The sequence below is a fragment of the Poecile atricapillus genome, chromosome 1 (assembly GCF_030490865.1).
Source record: "Poecile atricapillus isolate bPoeAtr1 chromosome 1, bPoeAtr1.hap1, whole genome shotgun sequence".
Classification (NCBI taxonomy): Eukaryota; Metazoa; Chordata; class Aves; order Passeriformes; family Paridae; genus Poecile; species Poecile atricapillus.
In genome coordinates, this window is record NC_081249.1 from 32,543,986 (window position 1) to 32,568,887 (window position 24,902).

General features: G+C 37.2%; 1 protein-coding gene across 1 annotated transcript in view; it reads left to right on the plus strand.

Annotated features, from left to right (window-relative positions):
• GABRG3 (gamma-aminobutyric acid type A receptor subunit gamma3) overlaps nucleotides 1-24,902 on the plus strand; it is a 291,784-nt gene that overhangs the window by 134,231 nt on the left and 132,651 nt on the right. The window contains exons 4-5 of the mRNA XM_058846360.1: nucleotides 14,423-14,643; nucleotides 16,912-16,994. Of these exons, the coding sequence (XP_058702343.1) occupies nucleotides 14,423-14,643; nucleotides 16,912-16,994 (304 nt within the window). The remainder of the gene's footprint in view (nucleotides 1-14,422; nucleotides 14,644-16,911; nucleotides 16,995-24,902) is intronic.

The following is a 24,902-nucleotide window of genomic DNA, read 5'->3' on the forward strand; positions in this document are numbered from 1 at the left end:
TGTTAATGACATACCAGCTTTGTGCCCTTATTTCTAATTTCTTCAGTTTTCCCCCAAAAAATAAGATTGAACAGAATCAAATATATTCAACTTGAATGGTTTTTTTTTTAATTTTTTGGTATGAGAAACAATTGACTGCTAAAATAGTATGCAAATTTTAAAGGTGTGGTGCAAACATGCCCTTTTCCTGCAACATTTCCTGATCTACTGCAATGTCTGTCAATTTTAAATAAGAGGTCTAAAGAGCTGTGCAATTCACCCCAGTCTTGGGTGTGAATTGCACCTCTCTGGGAACATAATTCATACACTTGGCTGACATGCAAACATCAGGAAAATTCTGATTTTTTTTTTTCCCATTTCAGTATTTTTAATAGGCACAATTCTGAGTTCTGGGGTACCTAAATTAACAAAAAGTAAATTTGATGGAAAAGGACATGCTTTGGAGCACTGGCTTTTGGATAGCCCTAAATATCTCTGGGAGAATGGAAGAGCTTAGACAAGATTGGAGAACTGAGATAGAAGGACAAAGCTTTAGCATGGTATTTTTCCATTTCATCCAATAATTGTCTAATGTGAGGTGCATAAACTCTTGCTCTTGTTCCACTGTTTGGCTAACTTTGCAAGAAACTGTATATTGCTGTCAAAGGAATATTTTTTTCTTGATCTTCTAGATCTGTGAAACTAATCTTTCTGGTGACACAATGATATATCTTCAACAGAAGGTGTGCAATGTGCTGCCATCCAGCAGCAAAATCTGCTGAGTTTGCTCCATAACATATCTTTAGGCATTTAAGTTTTCTGGAGCACCTCAGCATTTTTTGACAGAGTTTTGCTGAGTTTTTCTCCTGAACTTATGATTCATGTGATTTGGGTAAATAAATGCTTTGAGGAATGTCTACCTGGCTTTGCTGACCCTCATCTGGATAAAGATTGTCATGCTTGAGAAAAAGCATCAGTTTTACATTTAGTCTTCATTTTTTAAAACATAATCACATTCGGTTTTCTTTAATTTTAGATGCATTGACCAGTGGCAGCTGTCCAAAGCTGTCCCCTGGATGCCTTTCTTTTTTTTTTTTTTTTTTTTTTTTTTAATTTATAGGATTTGAAGTTTTTTAGCTCACTTGCACAGTAATTAGTGTCAGCTTATTATCAAAGAACAAAACATCAGCAGGTAGAACAGTTCCTATGGTTGTTGTTGTGCACTCTTACATCTGTGTATTGTAATAAGAACAAAATGAAAAGAAACTAAAATGAAGGATCAGATGAGGAAATTCTTTGGTTTAATATTTGATCACTTATTTCTCCCAGGCTGGTAATGCCACTTAATTATGAAGGTCACCGAACTCAAATTACCAAAGTGGCAGAAGGTGGCCAGTTTCCAACTCTGATGAGTGTTCATCTTTATGGGTCTGGAAAAAGATATAAACTGTGTTAGGTTTGCTCCTCAAACTTTGTTCACTGTAATGGCAGCTGACACATGTATGTATTTACCAACTAGGATATGCTTCACTTTTTAAAAAATGTGTAATTAAAAATTCTGTTGTTCAATAGCTGCTTTCAATAATTCCCTCATTACTTAGTTCATTTGTCACTCAGTTATTTCCTACAGAACAATTTCAACTGTCTTTCCCATGTCTTTCATTCTACATTGTGAGAATGAGAAAAATCTGTTTCCAACAGCTTGTACTTTGAGTCTTTTGTTTTCATTTTTATGAAATGAAATTTCCTGTTATGCTAGGAAATAAAAAAGTAAGGATTTCAGTCAGGGTTTCATTAAACAGAGTTTCATTACCAAAAATGTACATCCACTTCTTTCATGTTGTTCACAATGGACCAGTCTTTTGGTATCAAAACTACAATAATAACTTTTCCCTTTCATAGGCAGTTGAAATGTATATTATGAAATTTTACATGAAACATTTCACAGGGGGGCATTATGAAATCTATTTCGGAGAACAACATTGAAATATAAAATAGCCACGGAAAAGACATCTCTTTCTTCCTGTATTGACATAAGGTTTTGTAGAGTTTGATCTTTTCTAAGATCTAATTCAACAACAATTAGACAATAATCAAAGAAAGATCTAATTCAACAAGAATTCAACAAGAGAGAGCTTTTTTCTCTTGCTACAAGTTTAGAGATGATTAAATGAAGGCATGATTAAGTGTGAATAAGTGTTGATATCAGGTAAAAATGGAAATTACTGTTAGCCCTTGGACTTTCACATATCTTCCTGCTGTACTTCCATTTGTCTGGTACAATTCAGCAATGCGAGAGACCATGAAAGGCTTCTAGTGAAAGAAGCTCTACTAAACTGGGACAGTTTAAAGTGGTTAAGGAAGGTTCAGAGAACTTATGCTGGAAAGCTTACCAGGTTTATATTTTTGCAGTGGGAAGTGATTAAGTCTGGAGAAGTTATTCAGAAATAAAAACCGCAAGATTCTAAGCAGAACATTTCTTTCCATCTGGCTTAAACTGAAATTTGGAAAAAGAAAAATATAGAAGTAATAATAAAACCTCTCCCAGTTTAAGTATTCAGAAAGGAAAATAATGCAAACTGAATAAGCCAAAAGACACTGAGTCAGAGAAACGTGACTGGGTCAATATTATTGTTTCTGTTGTGAAATAATAAAAAGAAAAATTACCAGGAAAAAGACTGCTCTAGAGTTAATTACCAGTGACATACACTTCTGATCAAAGGATCAGCCCGCATCCGCAGAAAACACCATACAAACATTATATTGACCCCATGACTTTCCCCTGTAGCAGATCCCTGCATAAATCTGTGTAAACAAAACAGAAGCTCCACAACCATTTCTGGCTCTGAAAGCGTTTCCCTGTGTGTCCCTGGTTCAGTTCCCAGCCGCACAGTGCCGCTGTCGGTGTGCACCCTAAGCTGCTGGCGGAGGGAGGGGTGGCTGTCCAGGCGGGACTGCGGCCGCAGGGGATGCAGGGCTGGTAGGAGCGGGACTGATGTCAAGTGGTTACCGTGGCAACAGGGAGGGGACCAGCGGAGGGCGGGGGAGCAAGAGGGAAGGGGGTGGCAGGGTTACCACGGCAACAGATGAAGTGCCTTCCTCCCCTGGGCTGGAGATGCAGCTGCCCTTACATAAAATTACCTGCCTGGTGCTGGTGGGTTTAGGCACAGCACATCAAGAGCTCTTGTGTTATCACCTATTTATATTAACTATTTTAACCTTTTTGTTTCTAGTTAGAAAGTGAAGCTGCACTGGAGATCAAGTATTTTTCCCACACAAGCTACACCCATATTCTTCTCTTCATATAACTAGTTCACAAGCTGTGGAAGAATTTCTTTTTATTCTTTCTAATATAGTGTTAAAACTGTGTAGCAATATGAGGAATTAATCAAGAAGTACCAGAAGACATGCTGATTTAAGGAATGAGTTTGTTTTGCACATTTTTATAAGACAATATCTCATCTTCCCCAATGAGCTTTGCAAGACAGATTTCTTGTTTGTTTTTTTTTTTTTGTTTTGTTTTTTTTTGTTTGTTTGTTTGTTTTTTCCCCTAATCATATCAAGTACTGAAACTTTCTGGCAGTTTCCTTTTGAATTTCCCCAACTGGTGAATGATTGAGTTTGTGAATATAAGTGGAATATGCTCATGTAAAACTGATAGGAAAAGCCTGAACTCCTGAAATTTTGGTCACTGCGTGGCCCAGTGAATGGCAATCAGCCATCTGCTGTTTCATCTGGTGTCCCTTGTCCCCCGACTAGGGACAGTGAAGAATTATCAGTGTCAATAGTGTTTTAATAAGTCTCACATCAAAAAGAATGGACTGCAATCAAGGAGGATCTGGAATTTGATGAACTTTGTTTTGAAAACAAGGATTTTATGGTGAGGTAGAATTAACTGAGTGTCACACCACACAACACAAGAACATTTGGGAGGAAGTATGGCTTGGATCAGGGGAGCTCAGAGCCTTGGAATTGGACAAAAACACAGATCAAATTTAAAAAAAAAATGCAAGGGATTAAGAAACTGAGGCAAGGACCAGCCCCCAGATACTTATTCTATGAAAATGTCTCTTTGCTTTGGTCTCTGTTCTGAAGCCTAGATGAAGCATGAATACATTTGCCTGCAATATTTTCCTCTGAAGAGGTAAGCTGTGATCTGGAGTGCTCTTAGGCTCAGAAATGAGAAGGCTAGGCTCAGCCTACTAAAGCAAGCAGCACAGTCGTATGGGCTCTGTATTTTGAACATGAAAGCGTGCTCCCAGTAGTGCAGCAGAGGGGTCTGGTTTCAGCTGAGCCAGCAGTGCAGAGGGTGCAGGGCTGCCCTGGCTCCTTTGGAGGCCAAGAGCAAAGAAAGATTTGTACACAGACTCATTACAGACCATCTTCTTGTGCCTATCTAGCAAAACAGTCATCTTATTTTTAGAGCAGTTAAACATTTGCATTTCCCTCATATGCAAATTAGAGATTTTACAGATGAGCTTTTTTCTACTACTTTGTGCACAGTTGGCTTTTTTGTGCATAATTTGGTTTAATGAGAGTAGCACCTATTCACATCCTGTGGATATAGGATATAAATCCCTTGTTCACTGTGGCTCCATTTATTCCCCTGATTTCTGTCATCCAGCATTTTAAACTCTTTTGGGTCCTACTCAAGTTGTAATAAATTTAGACTTTGTGACCTGGGTATGTCTATTCTGCTAAATCAAAGATATCCAGGGACCAAGGCTGAGTGGCACCAACTGGTGTGTGTCTACATTTCTCAGTTTTAGCTGCCTCCATGGCAGATTTGCCTTGGGAGCAACAGGGCAAGGAATTTAGCTGTCAGTAAAGTAAGGTGAATGACTGGGTGTGTGGTGCTTGAGCTATCTGTGCAGTCTCTCTTTCTTCAGCTGTGGGGATGCAATCAATGAGTTAGTGTTTGTTTTGAGCAAATGCAGAATTGTATGTTTTTATTTATTTTGACCCTTGAAAATGTTCAGTGATGCGTGGCAGGATGGTTTGAAATGGCGAAAAATCCCGGCTGAGCTGTAGCTTTCTTGCATCTTGGAGAAGACATGGACGTCCTCAATATCTCAGCTTCTGTGAAAAAGAGTTTGCAATTTTTTGTTTCCCAACCACAGTGTTGTAAGAGTGCAGCTTTCTGGGACGCTTGGTTTCCACAGGACAGTGGCGTGTGGGTTCTTAAGATATAACATGGAACCCTGAAAGTGCCTCTGGAAGAGAACAGCTAGAACAGGACTTAGACCCATCTGATCTTCCCACCTGCCTCCTTAAAAAGTGTTCCTTACCACTTTTTGTCTCACTCAGAATTCTGTGTGAGGCCATCACTGTACCTGACCCTCTACTCTGAAATGAGTGTCTGTTTTTTCATGCCTGCCCTGTCTCCCTGTTCTTGTGCTAAGAGTGACAGTACGTGTATAAACATCATGGTAATCTCTCCTTTTCTAGGCAGCTGATGGCATAAAATATGTTTCAAAATATTCTTGCACTTCTTTGGTTAAAAGACACTCTTTTCATCATTAAAAAAAAACCTGTTTAATACAGAGACTGACCATAAATCCTTGTTGTTTGCAGTCTTTGAGAATGCATTTATTTTTTGTGAAAAGTAGTTTAGCTTCTGTTTTGAATAAGGTAATTGCTCAAGAGCTATGTTTATAAAGTCAATACATCTTCTGTTGTAATATGTAAATACTATTGAGTATCTTTATAATTTTATAATTTTTTCAGATAGCAAGTATTCTTAGGAGACCTTGATAATGTACTTTATTACATTAAGTACAGCCATTAACATATATTCTCAGACTTTTAATTTTCTCTTTTTTTGTTTCTTCTCATAATTAATTTTATTAATTTTTATTTCTTTACTATTTCCACAGGAGGTAAGCTTGTCCTTGAGTATTTATGTTACTAAATTCTTAAGTTAACAACCCTGGTTTCTTCAATTATGCATTTGGAGTCTCTCTCTCTCTCTCTCTCTCTCTCTCTTTCTCTCTCTCTCTCTTTTTCTCTCTTTCCATCCTGACTGCAGTCTTAGTAAAGTCTTAAACTACAGGTCCGAGAGAGCTTTCTCTGTACTTTCTCTGTCAATCCCAAAAACATTATTCCTTCCAGCAGCAATCTTCTCAGGAATGACTCTGATTAGCATTTTGAGTAACAGTGCTCACCAGATAACAGTGGCGAAAAGTCTGCACCCTGCCTTGGGCATCCCCTGCACTTCTCTGCATGCTTTGGACACTTCTTTTTTCTAAAGTGGCCCAATTTAAAGCATGTACACTTAAGTCTCATCGAAGGCAAAGCTTCTCATCAGGCAGAGTCTGCAACAGGACATGAACCCTGACATGCCAAGAGAGGAGGCTGTGGAAACACAGTCGTGGCATGATCATAACAATAGCAATCTAGGTGTCTTTGGGAATGCTTTAAGAGCAACAGAAGACTTAAAAAAAAAAAAAAAAAAAAAAAAAAGGAAACAGCAATATTTTACAAAGTCTTCCACCAAAAGGGCAGAGAACAGAGCTACAGCTGATTTTCTGAAATACATTCTTTCCAATTTCATGCTGTGTTTCTGAGTATGAAATGACTGATTGAAGCAGAAGAGATAATCCATCAATGTGGAGTGAAGAGAAGAAATGAAGAGATGTCAGGGGATGGACCAAGACAAAAATCTCCAGCTCTTCCTTTAACTGAAAGTAAAAATTTATCTGGAATACAGAAGGTCTGGAGTTAGCCTCCAAAGAGCCAAAATAGGCAGTGAGACAGATTAATGTTTTCTCAGAGAAAGGAAATGCTTCATGATAATTGCATGCTTTCTTTTTAGTGTGGAGTTAGCTGTCTTTCCCTCTTTAGAATAGCAGGAAATCAGTGAAATAACCTTCTTAAGCAGGCAGGAGGCAATACTACAGTGAAGCAGGTGAGCTTCCATACCCCTTGCTCCAAGATTCCTACTGAGTCAGTGATGAGAAGAGCTTTCTTTTTTCTTTTTTTTTCTTTTTATTTTTCTTTTTTATTTTTTATTTTTACTCAAAGCATTCAGCTGTGGAGATGACTGGTGCTGCTTGCTGAAATATTTTGACATTCCTAACTTGAATAGCCCTTCTCTCTGTGGTGACAATCTCAACTTTGACTTTACTTCTTTCATTGTATTTTCTCCATGGAACCATGATGCTTGTAACAGTATGGAAGTACCGAAGCAAATTCTCACAAAAGAGCAAGTTATTGAAAATCTTTCTATACATAAAACAGTTTAGAAAGTTTTCAAACTTATATATTTTACTACCACTGTAAACCTAATCTTTCATCTATTTCTTCTGACTATCTTTTGAAGGTACAGCCTTAACACTGGTGGGAAAAATAAATTCAGATTGAGAAAAAAATCCAAAAGTGGGAACATGTTGCCCACTCTTCCATTCTCAATAGAGGCTATTAGGAATTAGGGTCTGGAAAGGGAGCAGGAGCATAGAGAGTGGAAACAAACCAAACTGGTGGAGAATGGGAAGGTGATCCTTGTTATGCTGTCTCTTAGGCAACAAACCCAGTGTTGTACTGAGTGTGAAGTAAATACACCCCCATTTAGCTCCTGGGCAGCCTCTGGGAACACAAAGCAGAGTGTGTCTCTGCAGCCTGGCAGAGATACTTCAGGAAAAGTTACAGGCAGCTCTAACTGTGCTACTGTGCTCACCCCAAGCTCTGCTGAAAGCAAGGCAAACTTTCAGGACTTTATGAGAATTATGATCCTCACAGAAGGGTTGTGTTAATCTTGATACCACAAGGGTTTTGAATGTACAGTGCATATGAACTATACTATTTTACTGTGTTTTCTCCAGAAGATTTGTTTCTTTCTGCACTATTTCCACAACATGAGAGTGTGTGTTTCCATTGGTAGACCATTCCATTACTTCCAGTTCCTTTCCACAGGATATCTGTGAGTTTTTTACCAAGTTTTGAAATTAGAATGCAAGTTGCACACAGGGTGCAAACCCAAGCAGAAGTTATCAATCCGTAGTATTAAGGTTTACATTAAAGCTTAACATTTTAAGCCTTCTAGAGGTCTCCTGAGAGCACCATAGTTCCTGACTTCATAATCTTTACAGCATGCAATCTGATGAACAATCAGCACACAACATGAGCAGTTGCTGTGGAACTACTTCTTTCCATCAATACCAAAAATAGGAATGATCAAGGTACCTCTTCAAATTATCGGAATTCTGCTCATAAGATGGACAAAGGCAAATCTCTCCATATTTTAGCCTAGGGTAAGATGCAGTAAATCAGGGAAGCTGAAGGTGGGCTGTTCCCAAGAGAATTACTCGTGGTGTTTTGATATTGGACATGTGAATGTACTGGTTCAGGAAGAGGGAACCACTCACCCCATATTTCAGGGAGCATTTCCTCTTTCACTCATTTTTCACACAACTAAACAGGCATTTGAGTCAATCAGGCAGCCCTTTGCAGGATAATATTGACAGTTCTGTTGTTGATTGAACTTTTCTTTTAGTGGTGAGCTGGGCTGGAAAAAATATGCTTTTATTGAAAATGACCTTCAAACTCTGAAGAGATTACTCACTTTTAATGTTCTCAAGTGCATCAAATTGCAGACTAAATAAATAGACATCATGAGCATGGCTTTAATATTTGGGACGTTTTCTATTAAAACACAATATCTTAAACCCTTCTCTTTGTACCTCTAATCCAAGGATGACAAAGAAAGAACATTCCTGAGTGTGTTTACCTGTGGTCTATGGCTGAGTGGAGTAAGGCGGAGACACTCACTCTTTAGAGATTTGCTCCCATTTCTCTCCTGTTTCCCTTAACAGCCCCTTCCCATACTCCCTTTTAAACCATGTTTAACGTTTCTATGACAGTTTGCATGTAACAGGTTCAATCATTAATTTTTAAGCATACTTCTTACTGAATGGTTAGTTCCAAACTTCTGCAGACAGTGTTTGTGGTGTGCTGTGGTTATACATGTTATACAAGGGGTGTGGGAGGGCACAGAATTATTGTAATCTAAACTGGGCCCTAATTATATATCTATTTTCAGTTGGTTGAGTACCAGCTTCACACAAATTCCAGTAACAGCTTTAATCATTTACAGTCTCACTCTGTCACCAATCAAGATGTATGTTCTAAAATGAAAAAAACAAAATTTGTCTAGTAGGCAATAGGAAAAACCTGAAAAGTACCATGCAAGAAATTCTTTCATTTTCTCTAAGGACAGAGCTCTTGACATTGTTGTTGCTGATGTGGAGAATTTTGAAAATGCAGAAAATGAGAAGGCTGCAGCAGAAGCAACAAAGGAATGCAACACTATTATCCGTAGTCATTCACATCCATTACCTTACTGTGACAGCTTATTAAATCATATTTTTCAGATTTAAAATGAGACAGTATGATAGGAGAAAAGCTCCATGTATTACCAACAATAGATTAGCTACTCTTTTGACTGAGAAAACAATTGGAGACTCAGTTGAAAAGCGTGTATTTTTCTCTGTGACCAAGAACAACTTAGACAATGGCATTTTCAAGGTGTTCCCAATCATTAATCATTCCTACACAGTTGAAGGGCAAATAGCTCAGTGCTGACTCTTGATTATTTTCAAAGCACTAATGAAACCACATTAGGAATATTTGAAAATGTGAAAAAAAAAAAAAAAAAAGCTAAAATCAAGTAGTTAGAACTTTGACTATGTGCAGCTATTTGCAGGTAATACTGTTGCTAAATCTGGGTTATATCTCCTGTCCACAAATCAGTGAAAACTAAGAAGGCAAAATTGTCTTTAGTTTCTTGTTCTCTACATAACCATAAAACAGAAAAATACCATCTAATTTTCCTCTTCTCATTCAGTCATTTCTCTCAGATATTTCAGATTTAAAGGAGGGTTTATAAAATTTGAATGGGAAGAAATGTTCTACATGAGACAATTACTTGCATACTATGCAGGTAAAGGGACCAAAATATGTTTTCTTGGTGAAGAAGAATATGTTTTCTTGGTGAAGCTGTGTGAACATTGTCAGGTGTCAATTTACCATCCCATTTTCAAAGCTAACCTCAAAGGAAGTGATACAGAGGTTTTCAGTGACACAATGTCACTTACAATTTCCAGATGATAATTGAGTGTTTCTTGCAAGCAGAAGTCTTGCAATTAGAACAATCTTTCTCTTTACATGATGAAATGTATAAGATAATGCATTAATTTAAGGTTAATTTGCATAAAAGTGCAGAGGAGAAATTCTTTGGCCATAAGTAGCTGCCCAACACTGGATAGTAATAAAGAAAAAAAAAAGACATTTCACAGAAAGATACACTGTACCTGCCTAAAATTAAGCTTTTTATTTTCATAGTATCAAACAAAATACAAATAAACTGATTTAGTTTTACTGGGAAATATTACTCTTTCCAGAAAGAGTAAAAAAATATTAGTAATCCAGTATTTTTTAAAAGGTCTAATGATGCGTGGTTATAGATTCAGCTGCATATTTGTATATGTCACCAGTCTTCAGCTAGGAAACATTCATATTTTTTGAAATTTCCTAAAATTATTTACTTTTTAATAAAAAATGTCCCTATGTAATCAGATTTGAACAGACTGTAGAATCCTGAAAGAGTTTTCACTTCAGTGAAGTTTTTTAAGAGTGGGGAATTTGGCATGTAGCATGGTTCATTAATTGACTTTTAAAACCAAACAAAATTAAATCTATTACAACTGATAATAAATTATACTTCTATCAATCCTTTAGATTTATAATGAATTTCCTATCATTAAAATTTAATATTATCTCAGAAGTATGTCTATGTACTAAAGGAAATAAGATTTCCCTAGAATTTCTCTTGGTGTTAGCATGTAGACCTATTTCTCCTGTTAGGATTGTCCCTTCTTCTCAAGGAGAATGCCTTTTTCAAAGTTTGGCTGCTCTGGAGTGGAACTTCATTTAATGCATCCAGGCACTGTAATGATGAATATGTGATAAAAGTAGGAAAATCTTGGTTCTGTTTAAGTAGCATGGCAAGCCAGGTGCCATTAAGACAAGAAAACTTAGTGACAGAACACTTTACTGTACATGACATCAGTATTTTTCACATAGAACGTGTTTTACTTTTTTTGCTGCTGGGAAGAAATCTTTAAAATTTTACTGGTTTTCTCTTCTTCCTGTGCTCATTGCAGTAGTCAATAGTTGCTGGAAAAAAAAGGGGGGGTAAAGGGAGAATTGGAAGGTTATTAACAAAATTACTTGTGCAGTGGTAGAATAGAACATAAAGAATATGGTTAGCGTTCTAGGACGTTGTTTCATGTGAGGCATCACATCACTGAAACCTGATGTCCTGCCTGAATTAACTGCAATCACTACGTTTTGTACAGATCTAAAATGGCAGGTATTAGCTAGCAAATGAGGAGTATTACTTTCTTATATCATATCATATTGACCTGTCTGTGAAACCAACATTGAAACCTTTCTTCTGGCAGTTTCTTGTTGGATGCTGTGGGCTGCAGATCTCTGTACCAGCTCTGCGCAAAACAGCGCATGGAAGCTGTTGACTTCACTGGGAATGGAGTATCTGTTGTCAGTGAAGATAGAAGTAATTTTCTGAAATATGCAAGACTTAGAACCATTAGAAGTGGAGAACTGAGTGCCAGTTTTACAAGTGACTTCTGTTCCTTCATGGTACAGTGACTATTTAAATATCATACCTCATTATTTGCTTGGTTAAAGACTGAAGAAATTCCAGAGATTAATATAAGGGATTTACTGATATAAAATTCACTTCTAAAAGGGGTTAATGGCAAGAATCTCAATTCAGATATTAAACAGAAATATGTGCTTCTTTTTACTGGGAAAATTTTAGTTTCATAATTTGTACATTCTATCTGAGCACTGTAAATACTTTAAAAAATAAATCGTGTTAAAGTGTTTAAAAAGTCAATACAACTAACTTCAAACAACTTTAATGACTTTTCTTTTAAAAATGCTCCTTTGTTTTTTTATCATCCCAGTTTGCCAAAAGAAAAATGCAGATATTTTTCAGAACTAATTAACTCAGAAGATTTGGGAACCATTTAATTTGAGTTGAAATTTTTTATTAAGGCAAATGGAGTGGCCCATTGTACAGGTATTTTGAATAATGATCATTGGTGGCACATTCTACTTGCAGTAATAAATAATGAAGATGCAAAACAGGAGTTGGGCAGTGGTGTTAGAGTGACCCTGTTTCCTGGCTAATGTAATTCACTTAGCCAGAGTAGCTTACTGGAATAGAAACCACAATGTTACATTTATACTGCTCCTGGGGCCCACTTTGCTCATATCTAGCTGCAGTACCTTCTCAGGGTAATGTATTAAGGAGCTCAGGGTCTATCCTTTCTTTTGGCAGAAAAATCTTAAAAAATTCAGAAATCCTGAATATCTTAAATCCTAAAAATCATTAAATATGCATGATATACTAGAAAATAACTATGGCTACTCCTAAATTTAGTCAAAATGAAGCATTCATATAAAATAAGCTCAAATCTGAATATCATGCAAAAACTTGTCCTGTGAAAAGACAGCACTGTCATTAGCCAGCTGTATACAAATGGTCTCTGCTTCTATAAATACAGATTCTCACATGTGGGCTAGGAAAAGCAACTCTACTCACTCAGCATATGGAGAAACCCATAGACATGTCTGGCATATTCCTCTCTACAGAAGCTGAATGTGCCAAACACTTCTCACTAGACTTTCAAAGGCTAAAATGCAATTGACTTAAAGAAAGAAGATCAGCGCTCTGGCATCTAAAACCTGGTGCATTAAGTGTGTTCTTTCTGAATATCAGAAGTACACTGTGTACATTACCTTACATCCTTCAGATCTGTGGAGATGTCATCCATACGAAAGAAAAGTCTCTTCAGATTCAAATCTGTCATCTTCCCTGCGAAAATAAAGGTAATAATACAATGGGAAAGAGTAGTGAGATAAGCTATGAAGGAAAATGGTCCTTCGTGCCTTTGGTTGCTAGGCTTTAATTCCTGAGGTGATCTACTACCTGGTGCTTGGATACATTCTAGCACCACCTATGCAACTTTTGATCATTTACCATCTAGAGATGAGATGTCCAGAGTGTGTTTTGGACTTGGATTATGGTGCCAGTGAATTAGGTTTCCTGGTGTTATATCAGCTTTGAAGAGATAGCCTTCCCAAAATGTAATAGCACAGGAGAAACAGGTGTATCTTAGCAAAAGCACTCTCTTCAATTCAGACTACAAGCTCTACTAGCTGTCTAAAGAAGAAAAAAACCAATACTATTGTATTAAAACAATGGACAGAAAGAAAATAAATAAAAGAAAATTCAGAGTTGTCAAAGACAAACCAAACTTTACACATAGCCCTAATTATCTTTGTTCAGATACACCAGGAGTGCATCTACCAGGGGTCCTAAAGAGATGTTTTCCTTTGGATTATTCCCAAGCCCTGTATTAGCCTCTGTTCTGAGCATACACTTTGTGCCACATCAGCAAATGTCATCCCTGTCACAGCCAGCCCTGTGAAATTGGGAGGGTATTGCATGACAGACTCGGCTGTTTCCCTGAGGTTCAAAAATAGAGCTGTCTATTTTTCATTTTTCAGTCTGTGAAAAGAGGAAGAGGAACACAAGCAAATGAAGCATGACCTTTTGCAGCTTCTGGTGGCTTGAATTCAAATACAGAATTAAAATACAATTTCTTCCATGGGGTCTTAAATGCATAAACCAGTGTGTTTATATGTTCACCTAATTTTGTCTGTCTGTGTGTACTTTAACTTCTTCATTTATATGTACTATGATGGCTTACCTACAGAAACAGAGTAGTAAAACATGGAGTAACAAGAGGGAAAAAATTCATGTAAATTAAGGTACTAGCATATTCAGGAATGAGTGTTCAGCTCTTAGCATCAGGGATACATGAGATGTCTGTAAAGGAGCACTAACCTGCCTTTTCATTCTGCTGCAATGTGGCCTGAGAAAGAGTGGCTGAACAACTGCTAGCAAATGGAAAAAATAATTTATTGAATTTACACAACCTCTTCCCTAAAAAGCATTGCTATAATCTGGGAAATTTACCATTCTCTAGCTTATGTGTGTTCTGTTCATGTTTCATGTTTCTTACTGGTCCTATGACAAAGAAGTCTGTGTAAATTATACCTTCTAGCTGTGACTTTTCAGAGACAAGGAAAGAGAATGTGCTAATGCTGAAATTGTTACGGCACAGGACCAATGGAAGTGAGATGCTTGGCATGTTTCATTAAGCAGCTAGACATAAAAATAAAAGGGTGGAAAAAAAATTGGAAAAAAAAATCCTAAGGCAGTAGAAAAGGAAAATATAGTTCCACTGGCCAGAGCATACCCTACACCAGAACAGACCTAATCAAACACCAAATGTGAAATGTGATTCTTCAAAGAACTGATTTCAATTGCTGTATCATGCTTTCTTTGCAGGAATATCAAATTGATATATTTTTTGCCCAGACATGGACAGACAGCCGTCTTCGCTTCAACAGCACCATGAAAATACTGACTCTGAACAGCAACATGGTTGGCTTGATCTGGATCCCAGACACGATATTTCGTAACTCAAAGACAGCAGAGGCGCACTGGATCACCACCCCCAACCAGCTCCTCCGCATATGGAATGATGGCAAGATCTTGTACACCCTCAGGTGAGCACTCGGCAATGTGCAGGGCTGAAGGCTTCTCCCACCTCTGGTGTAGTAATAGTAATTTTCAGCAATGTCTTTGCTCTGCTCTGCTGTTTTCTTCCTGATGTGTACTTGGCCATGCTTTACAAATATTTAGCTGTTCAGGCATAAGTACTGCCAAGTTTAAAAAACAAAGTCTTGTCTTTCTAAGAAAGAAACCTTGAGAAACAGGAAATAAGTCTGTCTAAATTGTACAAGCTGGGCTTTTTAGTGCTTGTAATAAAATTGGGAATATGTAGTCCCATAAAACCTGTTAAAAGCCTTTTCGATCGGAGTTAGATGCAGGGCTGGATAAAACGTTTTTAGATTCATGTTAATGCCAATACCCTATTCTTCAAATAAGTCATGCTGAAAGATAGTCTGTCACATCTCATCACAAGAGTGAATTGCTGGAGGAAAGGCTTTAACAGTTTTCTAATCTTTGTGATAAAATCAACTATATGGTATTAGAAATACTGTATATATTTGCATTTTAAAAAGCCTGTGGAAATCAAAGTATGTGTTTACTTGTGGAAGAGTTGAGTTGTTCAGAAGGGAGTTTTGCCATAAGCCATGTTCCACAAGTTTTGGAGACGTGCCTTTCACGCTATATTTCCTTCTTAGTGCAACTTAGAGGGCTGATTGTGCTTGCAACTGCTGTTGGGCTCCAGTACAAAGTCTTTGGCAAACAATAAGAAAGGAAATAAACATCTGGAAAAGCTGCTGATATTTTTAGTGCCCTTTCCCTCTTAGGCTTTCTCTACTGTGAAGAGCTCTTGCGTATTTCAGTTGCCTTTAGCTAAAGAGTTTGAGGATTAAGGTGTCAGCGTCAATATTCTCTTGCTTGGGTTGGGGTTTTTTTTCTGAGGAAATTTCAATGTTTTTTTTTGTTTTTTCTCTATTCAGTTCTGTTTCAGTATCTCAGATCAGGTATCTACCTGAAAGTATTTAGAATTGTATACCTCTTACTAAAGAAACTATTTGTTGAATGGACTACAAAATTTGTCTAAACCAGCTAAAACTAAGTTATTACTTGACCCATTGGAATGAGCATTTTTAGTATGTGAAAGATGTTTTGAGTCCTTTTTGGTCACTCAGGTCAGCCTCCTTTTCACACAGGAAAAGCTGCTAGAATGATCATGGTTAATGCTTTGGAATTCAAATCCAATTATCTGGCCTGTGTGCCAGAATTGGTATGACATGGCAGAGGTAGCTAGTGTGTGCCCTGGTGCTGTCAGGTGCTGATGGGCATTATGTGTACAGGAGAAAGCACACAAGGTTCAGTGTGCTTTCACCTCTCCATCTTCTTCCCTGTCCCTTTCAGGGTGTGAATGCCCTCCTGCTGCAACACTGCAAATCCTCTTCTAGTGTCAGTGCAATAAGGCTATTAATTACCTCACAGGTGACCTCTTCCAAGAAAGAGTTTTTCTCTGTGTCATCCTATATCTGAGACACAAACCTTTTTCCACAGAGTTTTTAATCTTTTTATTTAGTTTCCAAAAAGAAAAACTCACATAGCCCACATGCATGAGTTCTGTCATGAAACTAAGTAGTATTTTTTTAAAAAGACTGTACAATAAACTAGCACTTAATTAAATTTTCCTTGAGTAAGTACATTCACTTTGTAAGCTATTAGACTGAAGATTATTGATTTTTGTTAGCAATTTTTAAATTGACTGTGTTCATAGTATACTTTGTGTTAGGGATGTCATGTAAAACCAGCTTTCAAGTAGGGATGAAGAGGTTTCTGCTGATCTCTTTGTTCCATCTGTGAGATACAGAATGGCATATAGAGATTTATTAAGTTTTGGAGAGATAGCCTGAAGAAATGGAAAGAATTTTAAGTTCACACTATAAGTACACATGGAGAATAGTTGTATAAGTTTCTCTCTGAAGTTCTAATTTTGTGGAATTACATACTACACAAGCCATATTTCCTGTTATTTTTGTAAAGAATAGTGCTTTCATCCCAGAACCTTCAATTATGAATTTTCTAGAGAAACACATATGCACAGATTTCCTTGGATCCAGAAAGTCTTGATGTGTCTGAAATTATTTAAAATCATTATCATTGTTTTGTATCAGGCTTAAATAGCCAATGAACAATTTGCAAATATGGTTCTTTCCTTTCAGGCCTTACTTATGGATATCAGAGCATTCTTTCATGATGCTTTAGGTTACCCTGCCTCCTCCTCTGGCTGCTCCCTGTGCTGGCAGATAATAACAGACCCTTCCTTGGTTTCTTCACAGGCTTACCATCAATGCTGAGTGCCAGCTGCAGCTACACAACTTCCCCATGGATGAACACTCATGTCCTCTGATATTCTCCAGCTGTAAGTGCTGCTTTGATGCCTTATTCTTGTATATGACTCATATGCAGGGGTGTGAGTTTAATTCTGACTTTGGTCAGGTTGGTCAGTTGTTCCATAACTGGTATAAGAAGTTTAGGTTTGCTCAAACACTTAGGAACTTTTGTTTTCCTCTCTTGCGCTCCTCATCAGTGGACTTAAGACATGAAGTCTCCCACAGATTTACTCTGTTATTTCTGCTAGAACCTGCCTTTTTAGCTGATACTACAGTCACAAACTCAGCAGATACTCATACCAGTCTGTGCAATGTTAATTCATACAATCTATTGGCACTGCAAATGAGAGTTGAAACTTCAGTTTCCTGGTGGAGGTGCACAGCATGAGGACATGCCCAGCAACCTCTGAACATCTGAGTTTATAGCATGTAGCCTGGTAATGCCTCTCTGCTTCATAGTAAAAGTAAATGGTGCAGCTACTGTAAATCTCATTTTCCTTTTATTGCTCAGCTTGTCCAGAAGTCCCAATGTTGTGTTGTATGTTGTTTTGCTGGCATATTTAAAACTGTCCTAACAGACAAAAAAATACATGGGGAAATGTATGGAAAAAAAAAAATCAGGTGAGTTAATTTTGAGGTTCAATATTGCAATAAGAAGTTATCTTAATGTGGATTCATTTGAAAAAGCTTGAGAGCTGTCAGCTCAGGAGAACACCTGCACAGTTCTGTAATCCAAAGCTACACAATGAAAAGGTTTTAAAAACATTTTTAAAAGGAGCTCCACTGAAGGTTTTAATCTTGACAATCTTTAAGACTCAGGATACATGTCCTTCAGAAAGTGAAAGGAAAATGTGTTGTTTTGTCTCTCTATTTAGAAACAAGATTATCTCCCTAATCCCTTTTAAAGTGAGAGGAGAATAACACTATTGAATATTTTCATAATAAATATTTATTGTGCATATGCATTGTTATTGATTTCTATTTTAAGTACAGTATGAACAGTGATACACAATCACAAAACAGATTTGAATTTCTGACTCAGAGCATATTTTTCTTTTTACCCAAGAAAAAAATTTAAAAACCTATCATGCAAATATCTCCCTTTCCTCCAAAATTCTATCACTATGTTGCCATTTTTTATTTTTTATATGTAAAAGTGAACCTGGCCAGAAATATACAATTGTGTGTTTAATTTGGGTTTGTGTAATATGCATATTCAACGGGCCAAGAGGCTGATAGCTCCTGAAGGAGCTTTCCATCTAATGAACACTGGTCACTGAACTCTATGCACCTCAGCTATCTTTAGTTACTACATAAAACTGCTTTCGTGGCAACCTGCTGTTGTTTTGTTGAAGTGCTGGGAAAGGTTTTTGATTTTAAAAATCAAATTACAGAGATTTATGAAAACCTACTTAAAGTTTCAAGTCCAAAGATAATAAATAAAGCTACCACATAAATTTGATTGATCCTGTGATAGCAATATCCAAAGAAAGTGAACTCTAATAAACGGGAAGTCACTTCAAACCTTGCATTCCCTAATAGCTAGGCAGTTGCTAAATGCAAGTAAATTATGCTCTGTGGTTTTTATTGAAAGGAGAGGATATCATCAGTACTTTAGCAGGCTCTGCTCCATGGCAAAGTTCCAAATACATTTTGTATTGCAAATGTTCCTCCTAATTTGATCTATTAGCTCAGAACACTTCTCACCTTGCAATACACACGTGTTGCCGTCAGACATGTACTACTGTCTGTGGAGATTACATAGGCTAAAGCAGAATGTGAATGTGTTGCAGTTTCTATGTGTGTTCCTTGTAGTTTCTTGCCAGATGGAGGATCCTGTAGAGGAATGTTAAAATAATGTTCTATAGTTTTGACAACATTTTTGTTCATGTTGATAACAAGGGTTTATTTCTCCAGATTCATGCTGAATTACATTTTTTTTTCCTTGAACAATTTTAGCACTGGTATTACCATCATACAGGACATCTCCTATATGATTAATTTGTTACATAACTCGTATTTTCAGTCTTGTGTACATTCATAGCAGTCTAGCTAGATGGCACTCAGTGGGACTCATGAAGTGAATGACTGAGTGAATGCCTGAATGATTTATTACTGCGTTCTCTGACAAGTTTCTGAAGGGACAAGCTGATTAGGGATTCCAAGATGTATGTCTTTGAATAAAATAAAAACTTTTGTAGAATTCACGGCGCACCTCTGCTTCCCCCTTCATCCCTCCTGTTTGTTCCTCAGCACACGGACAAATCTTGTAGTTTCCACTGTAGGCAGGCACAAAGAAGCACAGGGTTCAGGAAGTATTCCCCACACCTCTACACACAGATGAAGTTTAATATTTGAAATTTCTGACTTTTTATATAAATTTCTCTTGACATTTCAGAAATTTGAAACTCATCTTAAATTTTGTCTAGGATATTTACCTCTAGTGCCAGCTAATTTGCATCCTAACCCTGTTCTTACTCTGGGGACAGCTGATGACCTCTCTCAGTGGGAAAACTGAGCTCCACTTCATCTGGTTGCCAGGATGAATAAGGAAAAAACAATGGCTTATAGAAAGCACCCATCTCAGTGTGCTAACAGTAGTTACCAAAACACACCTACCCTTCCTGTGGAAAATTGTTGTTCAAGAACAAATTCCCAGAGCTCTCTAGTTTCTTTTATAGGACTTAAAAATATTTTAATAATCTGAAGCTCATTAACCTGTGCAGGTGTTGTATGTGAGGTGACATGATGGACTCATCTGGCATGCCAGGCCTTGTGGTCAGTGAGTGCCTGTAGCTGCTGCTCTTGTGTAGCTGTGCACTCAGCACAGTGCTCATGTGAAAAGTTGATCCCAGGAACATCATGCAGGGCTGCTGTGCCATGTGACAGCTTGTGTCTGTTCCATGCACCAGATTGGTTTGATCAACCACATGTGCTAAGCAGGATTTCTCACTAACGAGCTACAACAAGGCATGGTACGAATGTGCATTTCCCTGGAAATGTGAAGAAAGAATCAATGCTGTGACTTGATTGCAAGTGGAGCAATCTTGGATAGATTTTGCTCGATAAGAATCACTCTTTCTTCATGGGATTTTAAAGTACTATATGCAGCAATGTAAAAATATTCTGCTACTGTCGTTCTTCATTTGAGTTAATTTATCCTCCTGAGCCGAGGGAGGCTGCTGTGCTTCTTTTGGCACTCAAATAGCACATTAAACTGTCTTGGTTATCTCTATTCAGCATTGATTTGAGCATTTTGGAAATACTCTCAGGATGCTGCCATAAAATTCGGTTTATTGAGGTAGTTAGGGTTCACATAAACTTCAGGAAGGAAGAGGAGGTGTTCTGTCTGAAGGATGATGTCAGCACAAGAACAAATAAATAAGACATAAGCAAGAAAACGCAGACTGGGAATGAAAAGGTAAGCAATTAATTGTGAAACTCCTTCTATAGGGAACTGTGGGTGCTCAAATATTATAATAACTCAAAAGTGTTTGAACAAAGAAAACAACAATACATTAGGAGCTGTGAAGCATGACAAGATCACTTGGTGGTAATGGCCACTACTTTTTTTATTGTGAGGGATAAGAGCATTATAGATTAAAGAGCAGGAAAAAGAGGCTGTATGGGTAAGTTACTTGAAAGTACTCTTCAGCATTAGAGTTATCATGTGACTGTTTTTTAGCTCGCTTGCAGTTTTACTTTTCCTTTCTCAGTCACTGCTGAGGCTGTTGAATGTTCTAGATTTTCTTAATTTGGGAGGACTAGGAGTGCTGCAAAATAATGTGAGAACATTTGCACTCAAAACTGTGTAACAGTTAATTGTTTGAGGTTTACATTTTTTTCAGATGAGCAGAAATGTTCACCTACTCTCCCCATACACGTGCTCAAAGTTAACTTGACACTCCTTCAGGTGACAGCATATGAAAGCCATGCCAAAATGAAGCTGACAAACCCTTTACTCCGTGTTTTCAGCATCTGGTCAACTAACTTTTTAATTATGTCCAAGGAGGTTTATGGTGGGAACCTGTGCTAGCTGCATACCTGAGGTCTGAAACAATCTGTAAGGCCACGCCTGGGGCTTTACCAGATGCAGTAATACTGAGCTGCAGTGCAAGAGGCCAGGAAAAAGAAAGAAAAAGAAAAAAGACTGAATTGATTAATGGATTTTCACGGGTTTATTTTTCTTGCTGCTGTTCTGATCAAACTGCAGATACAGTTGTTCATTTTAAAAAGCACCTTTGACTTCAACAACAGGAATTATGGCACATTCAGTAGGTAATTAATGATCTTCTCCCTAGTCATAAGGTCAAGTGTCCTGAGCTGCCCATTATAGGAGGATTGCTGCAAGACAGGAAAAGGTTGGCATGCCCAGAATGCCATTCTTATTGCAAACACCAAAATACATATACAAGGGTTCACAAAAAATTCCGTTACTTTTAGTTCAGTTTAAAATAGGAGAAAGCAAGGTTTCCAACCACTGATGGTCTAGGTTGTTCAGCCAGGACTTAAACCAAATATTTTTTGCCTTTAAATGTTAGAGTTGTTTTGGGTTTTTTTTAAAGTGATATACAAAACCATGCCAAGTATTGCAGGAAAAAAAAAAAAAAGGAAGGAAGTGTGCAATGCTTTTAAAAGAAGTTAATCCAAATCTAACATAGTGCTTGATAGGAACAGATCCCATTTTTCTAAATATAGACTCAGTTCAATCAAATGTTCCCCCTTTGAACATGAAACCTCTTATGGATATGCAATCAGTACTTTGAGCCTTGTATCATTAATTTCTAACACAACTAGCTGTCATTGCCCATTTTAATATGCTTCTCCTAGCCTAGAAAAGTAAATGCTGGTTTTGTGGAATGGGCTGTGCTTTGTTTCATCTCCTTTGTCATCAGCAGAGTCATTAATACAGTCTGAGGGCAGAAATTTACTTCTGATGAAGAACAGTCCAGAAGGAGCACAGCTTAATGTTCGTGTCTCAAGAGGAGTTTCATTAAAGATGCTGGGAAGGCATTGTAATGTGCAGAAAGAGCTTTATTCCAGATCTGAATTTCCATCTGTGCTCTCTGTAATGGGCTGAACCAGATCATGGGGCATCAATGGAATTCTTGAACCAGTTCTTGTGATAAGCATATTTTAGCTATTGTAACTTTCTCCTCTTCTAGGAAGATAGAAATAATCACATGCATCCTTCCTTCTCTTCAGAAGACTCTCTTTTTCAGAGAATAGTCAATATAGAGAGGTCTGATAAAGAAGAAAGAATAAATATATTTATAGAAAATACGTCCTTTGAGGTTTCCTCCCAAGCTCTGTATTTAGCATATGGCTTTTGTCATATATACCAATAAATGAACATAATATGCAAAGCATTCCTGAGACACATCCCTCTTCCTATTCTTCTGCTAATTCTCCTCTTACACGGACATTTCCATATCTTATTTCATTTCCCCTCTTTTAAACTGTTTTAATTACACATTTTTTTCAAATAGCTTGGCTAGTGTGCAAGACAATCTTCAAAGAAAATTTGATCATCCCAGAGATTTATGAAGTGTGTGTGGCTCTGTAGGGATCTTCTTTGCCTTTGTTAACCTGTGAACATTAATGTTTCTGAGCACTTTTTTTCTGAGATACCTACAATGACACCAGGATACAGTGAATTTAAAATAGGTGATAATCTTACGAAATTTCATTTTGTCATTCCAATAACTTTTCTGAATGTATTCTGCTCCTGCACTGCTCAGTTTTAACTCTCTTTAGGTTTCCTTAAAATTCCCTGAGGGTGTTTTTTTTTCTTATCTAACATAAGTTAGATTCCTAGGGAGTATTGCACTGTTTCCTGGGGAGTCAAATATTTATCCAGTTCCTTGACTACTCACTACTGACTAATTCACAACTACTTTTCTTTGTGTGACTCAATAAATTTCTCAATACATAAGAGACACTGTATTAAGTATCTTTAGATTTTTATGACTCTATTTTATAGCCAAGCCAAGACTCATAATATTTATTACAAAATTAATTTTTATTGCAAGTTCTGCTAACTTTTATCTAATTTCTCAAATATGATGTATTTTTATGAAACTTTCAAATTCATCTGTGATGCTAGTACACTCAGTGTAAAATTATACCCTTTACATCAGATTTATGGTAGATTTGTGCCAAACTAGTGCATATTGTAAGTATTATATTGGAACTACTGTTCCTGTTAGTATTGTGTCTCATTGTTCAAGGTATATTAGTGGCACCTTTTTAAACATTTATGGCTATATGATTCAATGCTGGCTCCAAATTTATACAACATATTGTAATGAAAGTGGAATATTAACCAATATGACATTGCATCTGATAACCACTAATACATAAATTATATATCTTTGGTAAAAAAAGCAGTGAAACTTCCCCAGGGTCAATGGTTGACCTTTACCTCCTTATTGACCAGACAGAATTGAGGGCCATGGTTAATTCATGTAATATCCCGTGCTCCAGTTCCTCCACAAAGAGCTAAGGTTTTTACTAGTAGCAGACCAAATTCTCTCCTTTTATAGTGAAATTTTCTCCACAAGATTGAAGGCTTCTCTGGAGAGGGAGCAGCTGCCATTACTTCCAGCAAATTGAGACCCTAGAGTAAAATTACAGCAAGCGCTAATTAGTGAAGCCTAAAATGCTTAACTCATGATATCTTAGGGCCAGTGCCGTCTTCCAGAGAGACTCTGGATTGATGGTAGGCTATTCCAGGAACCTGGCATCTAACCCAGTTTTGCAGCAGTCTTCTAAGGATCCTCAGTGTCTCCATTTGCCCTGCACAATTGTCTGAGGAAGATGGGATGCTCATGATATGAAACAAACTCTCTAGGCAACCTGCTTCAGAGAAAAAAAGTGCTGTTCCTGGATCCGAGGTTTAATATAGGTGATTGCATTTCAGGGATAGGACCCCCCAGCTCTTACTTATGTTTCTAAAAGGAGACTGGAAGTCTTAAAAATCCCAGGTGCAATCCAGCCTTTCAAAGCAACCAGTCTTATTTTTTTAATTTTTTCTATTAGTAAAATTTAAAAAAAAAAAAAAAAAAAAAAATCAGCCTCAAAAAAAAAAAAAATTAGAAAATGAAAGACCTGCCTGGGAGCCAGTTATTTTTGGCAAGAATATATTTAGCTAAGTTACACTTACAGTGCCAGTAGAAAATAAGAGAAAGTGCTGAAGCAAGACATGGCATATCTGAAAGCTGAATGTATCAGCAACAGACTCAGGAGTGTCTGCTGTGTGACAGTCATTGTTATTTCCCATGATTTCATCACATATCTTAAGTTATTCAGTGTGTATTTGAAGCTAAAACCCATTTAAGCATCTCATCATGTGCCAATGGGAGCCTGTTCTTTTTATCTTTCTTTTTACTAAACGTTTGACAGTGTGACAAATGTACCATTGGCAGAAAGAAAATAGTCTTAACCTTCAAGTGTAATATAACACCTATTATGTACTAAATGTTTCTATTATTTTTAGTTGCTTATTTAGGTTTTTGTTAATTGGTATTTCAAATTAATCTGATCATTAAAGAGGGTCTGGTCCATAAGCTGTGAAGTCCTGGCTGTCCTACACTTGTAAATCTGACATATATTTGTGATATTTAGAGCACCAGGAGACACAGTCTTTTGCTTCATTAATCAATATAAATCAATAAAAATTACATTTTTTAACATAAGGGATGACTGATTTTGACACACTGTAACAATTATATGACAGGGAAATGTAGCCGTCAATGACAGGAGAGCAGCTTTGAGTGGCTACATGCTGTCCAGCAGGAAAGAGGAGCAAGGAGCTCCCAACTACATCAAGAGATGGATTGAATGTTAAGAGCTGTCTCTGAAGAATGGCCTTGAATAGGTCAAAAGCTTATGGGTAAGATTTAGAGACCACGGCAACAAGGGGAACCTTGTGAACT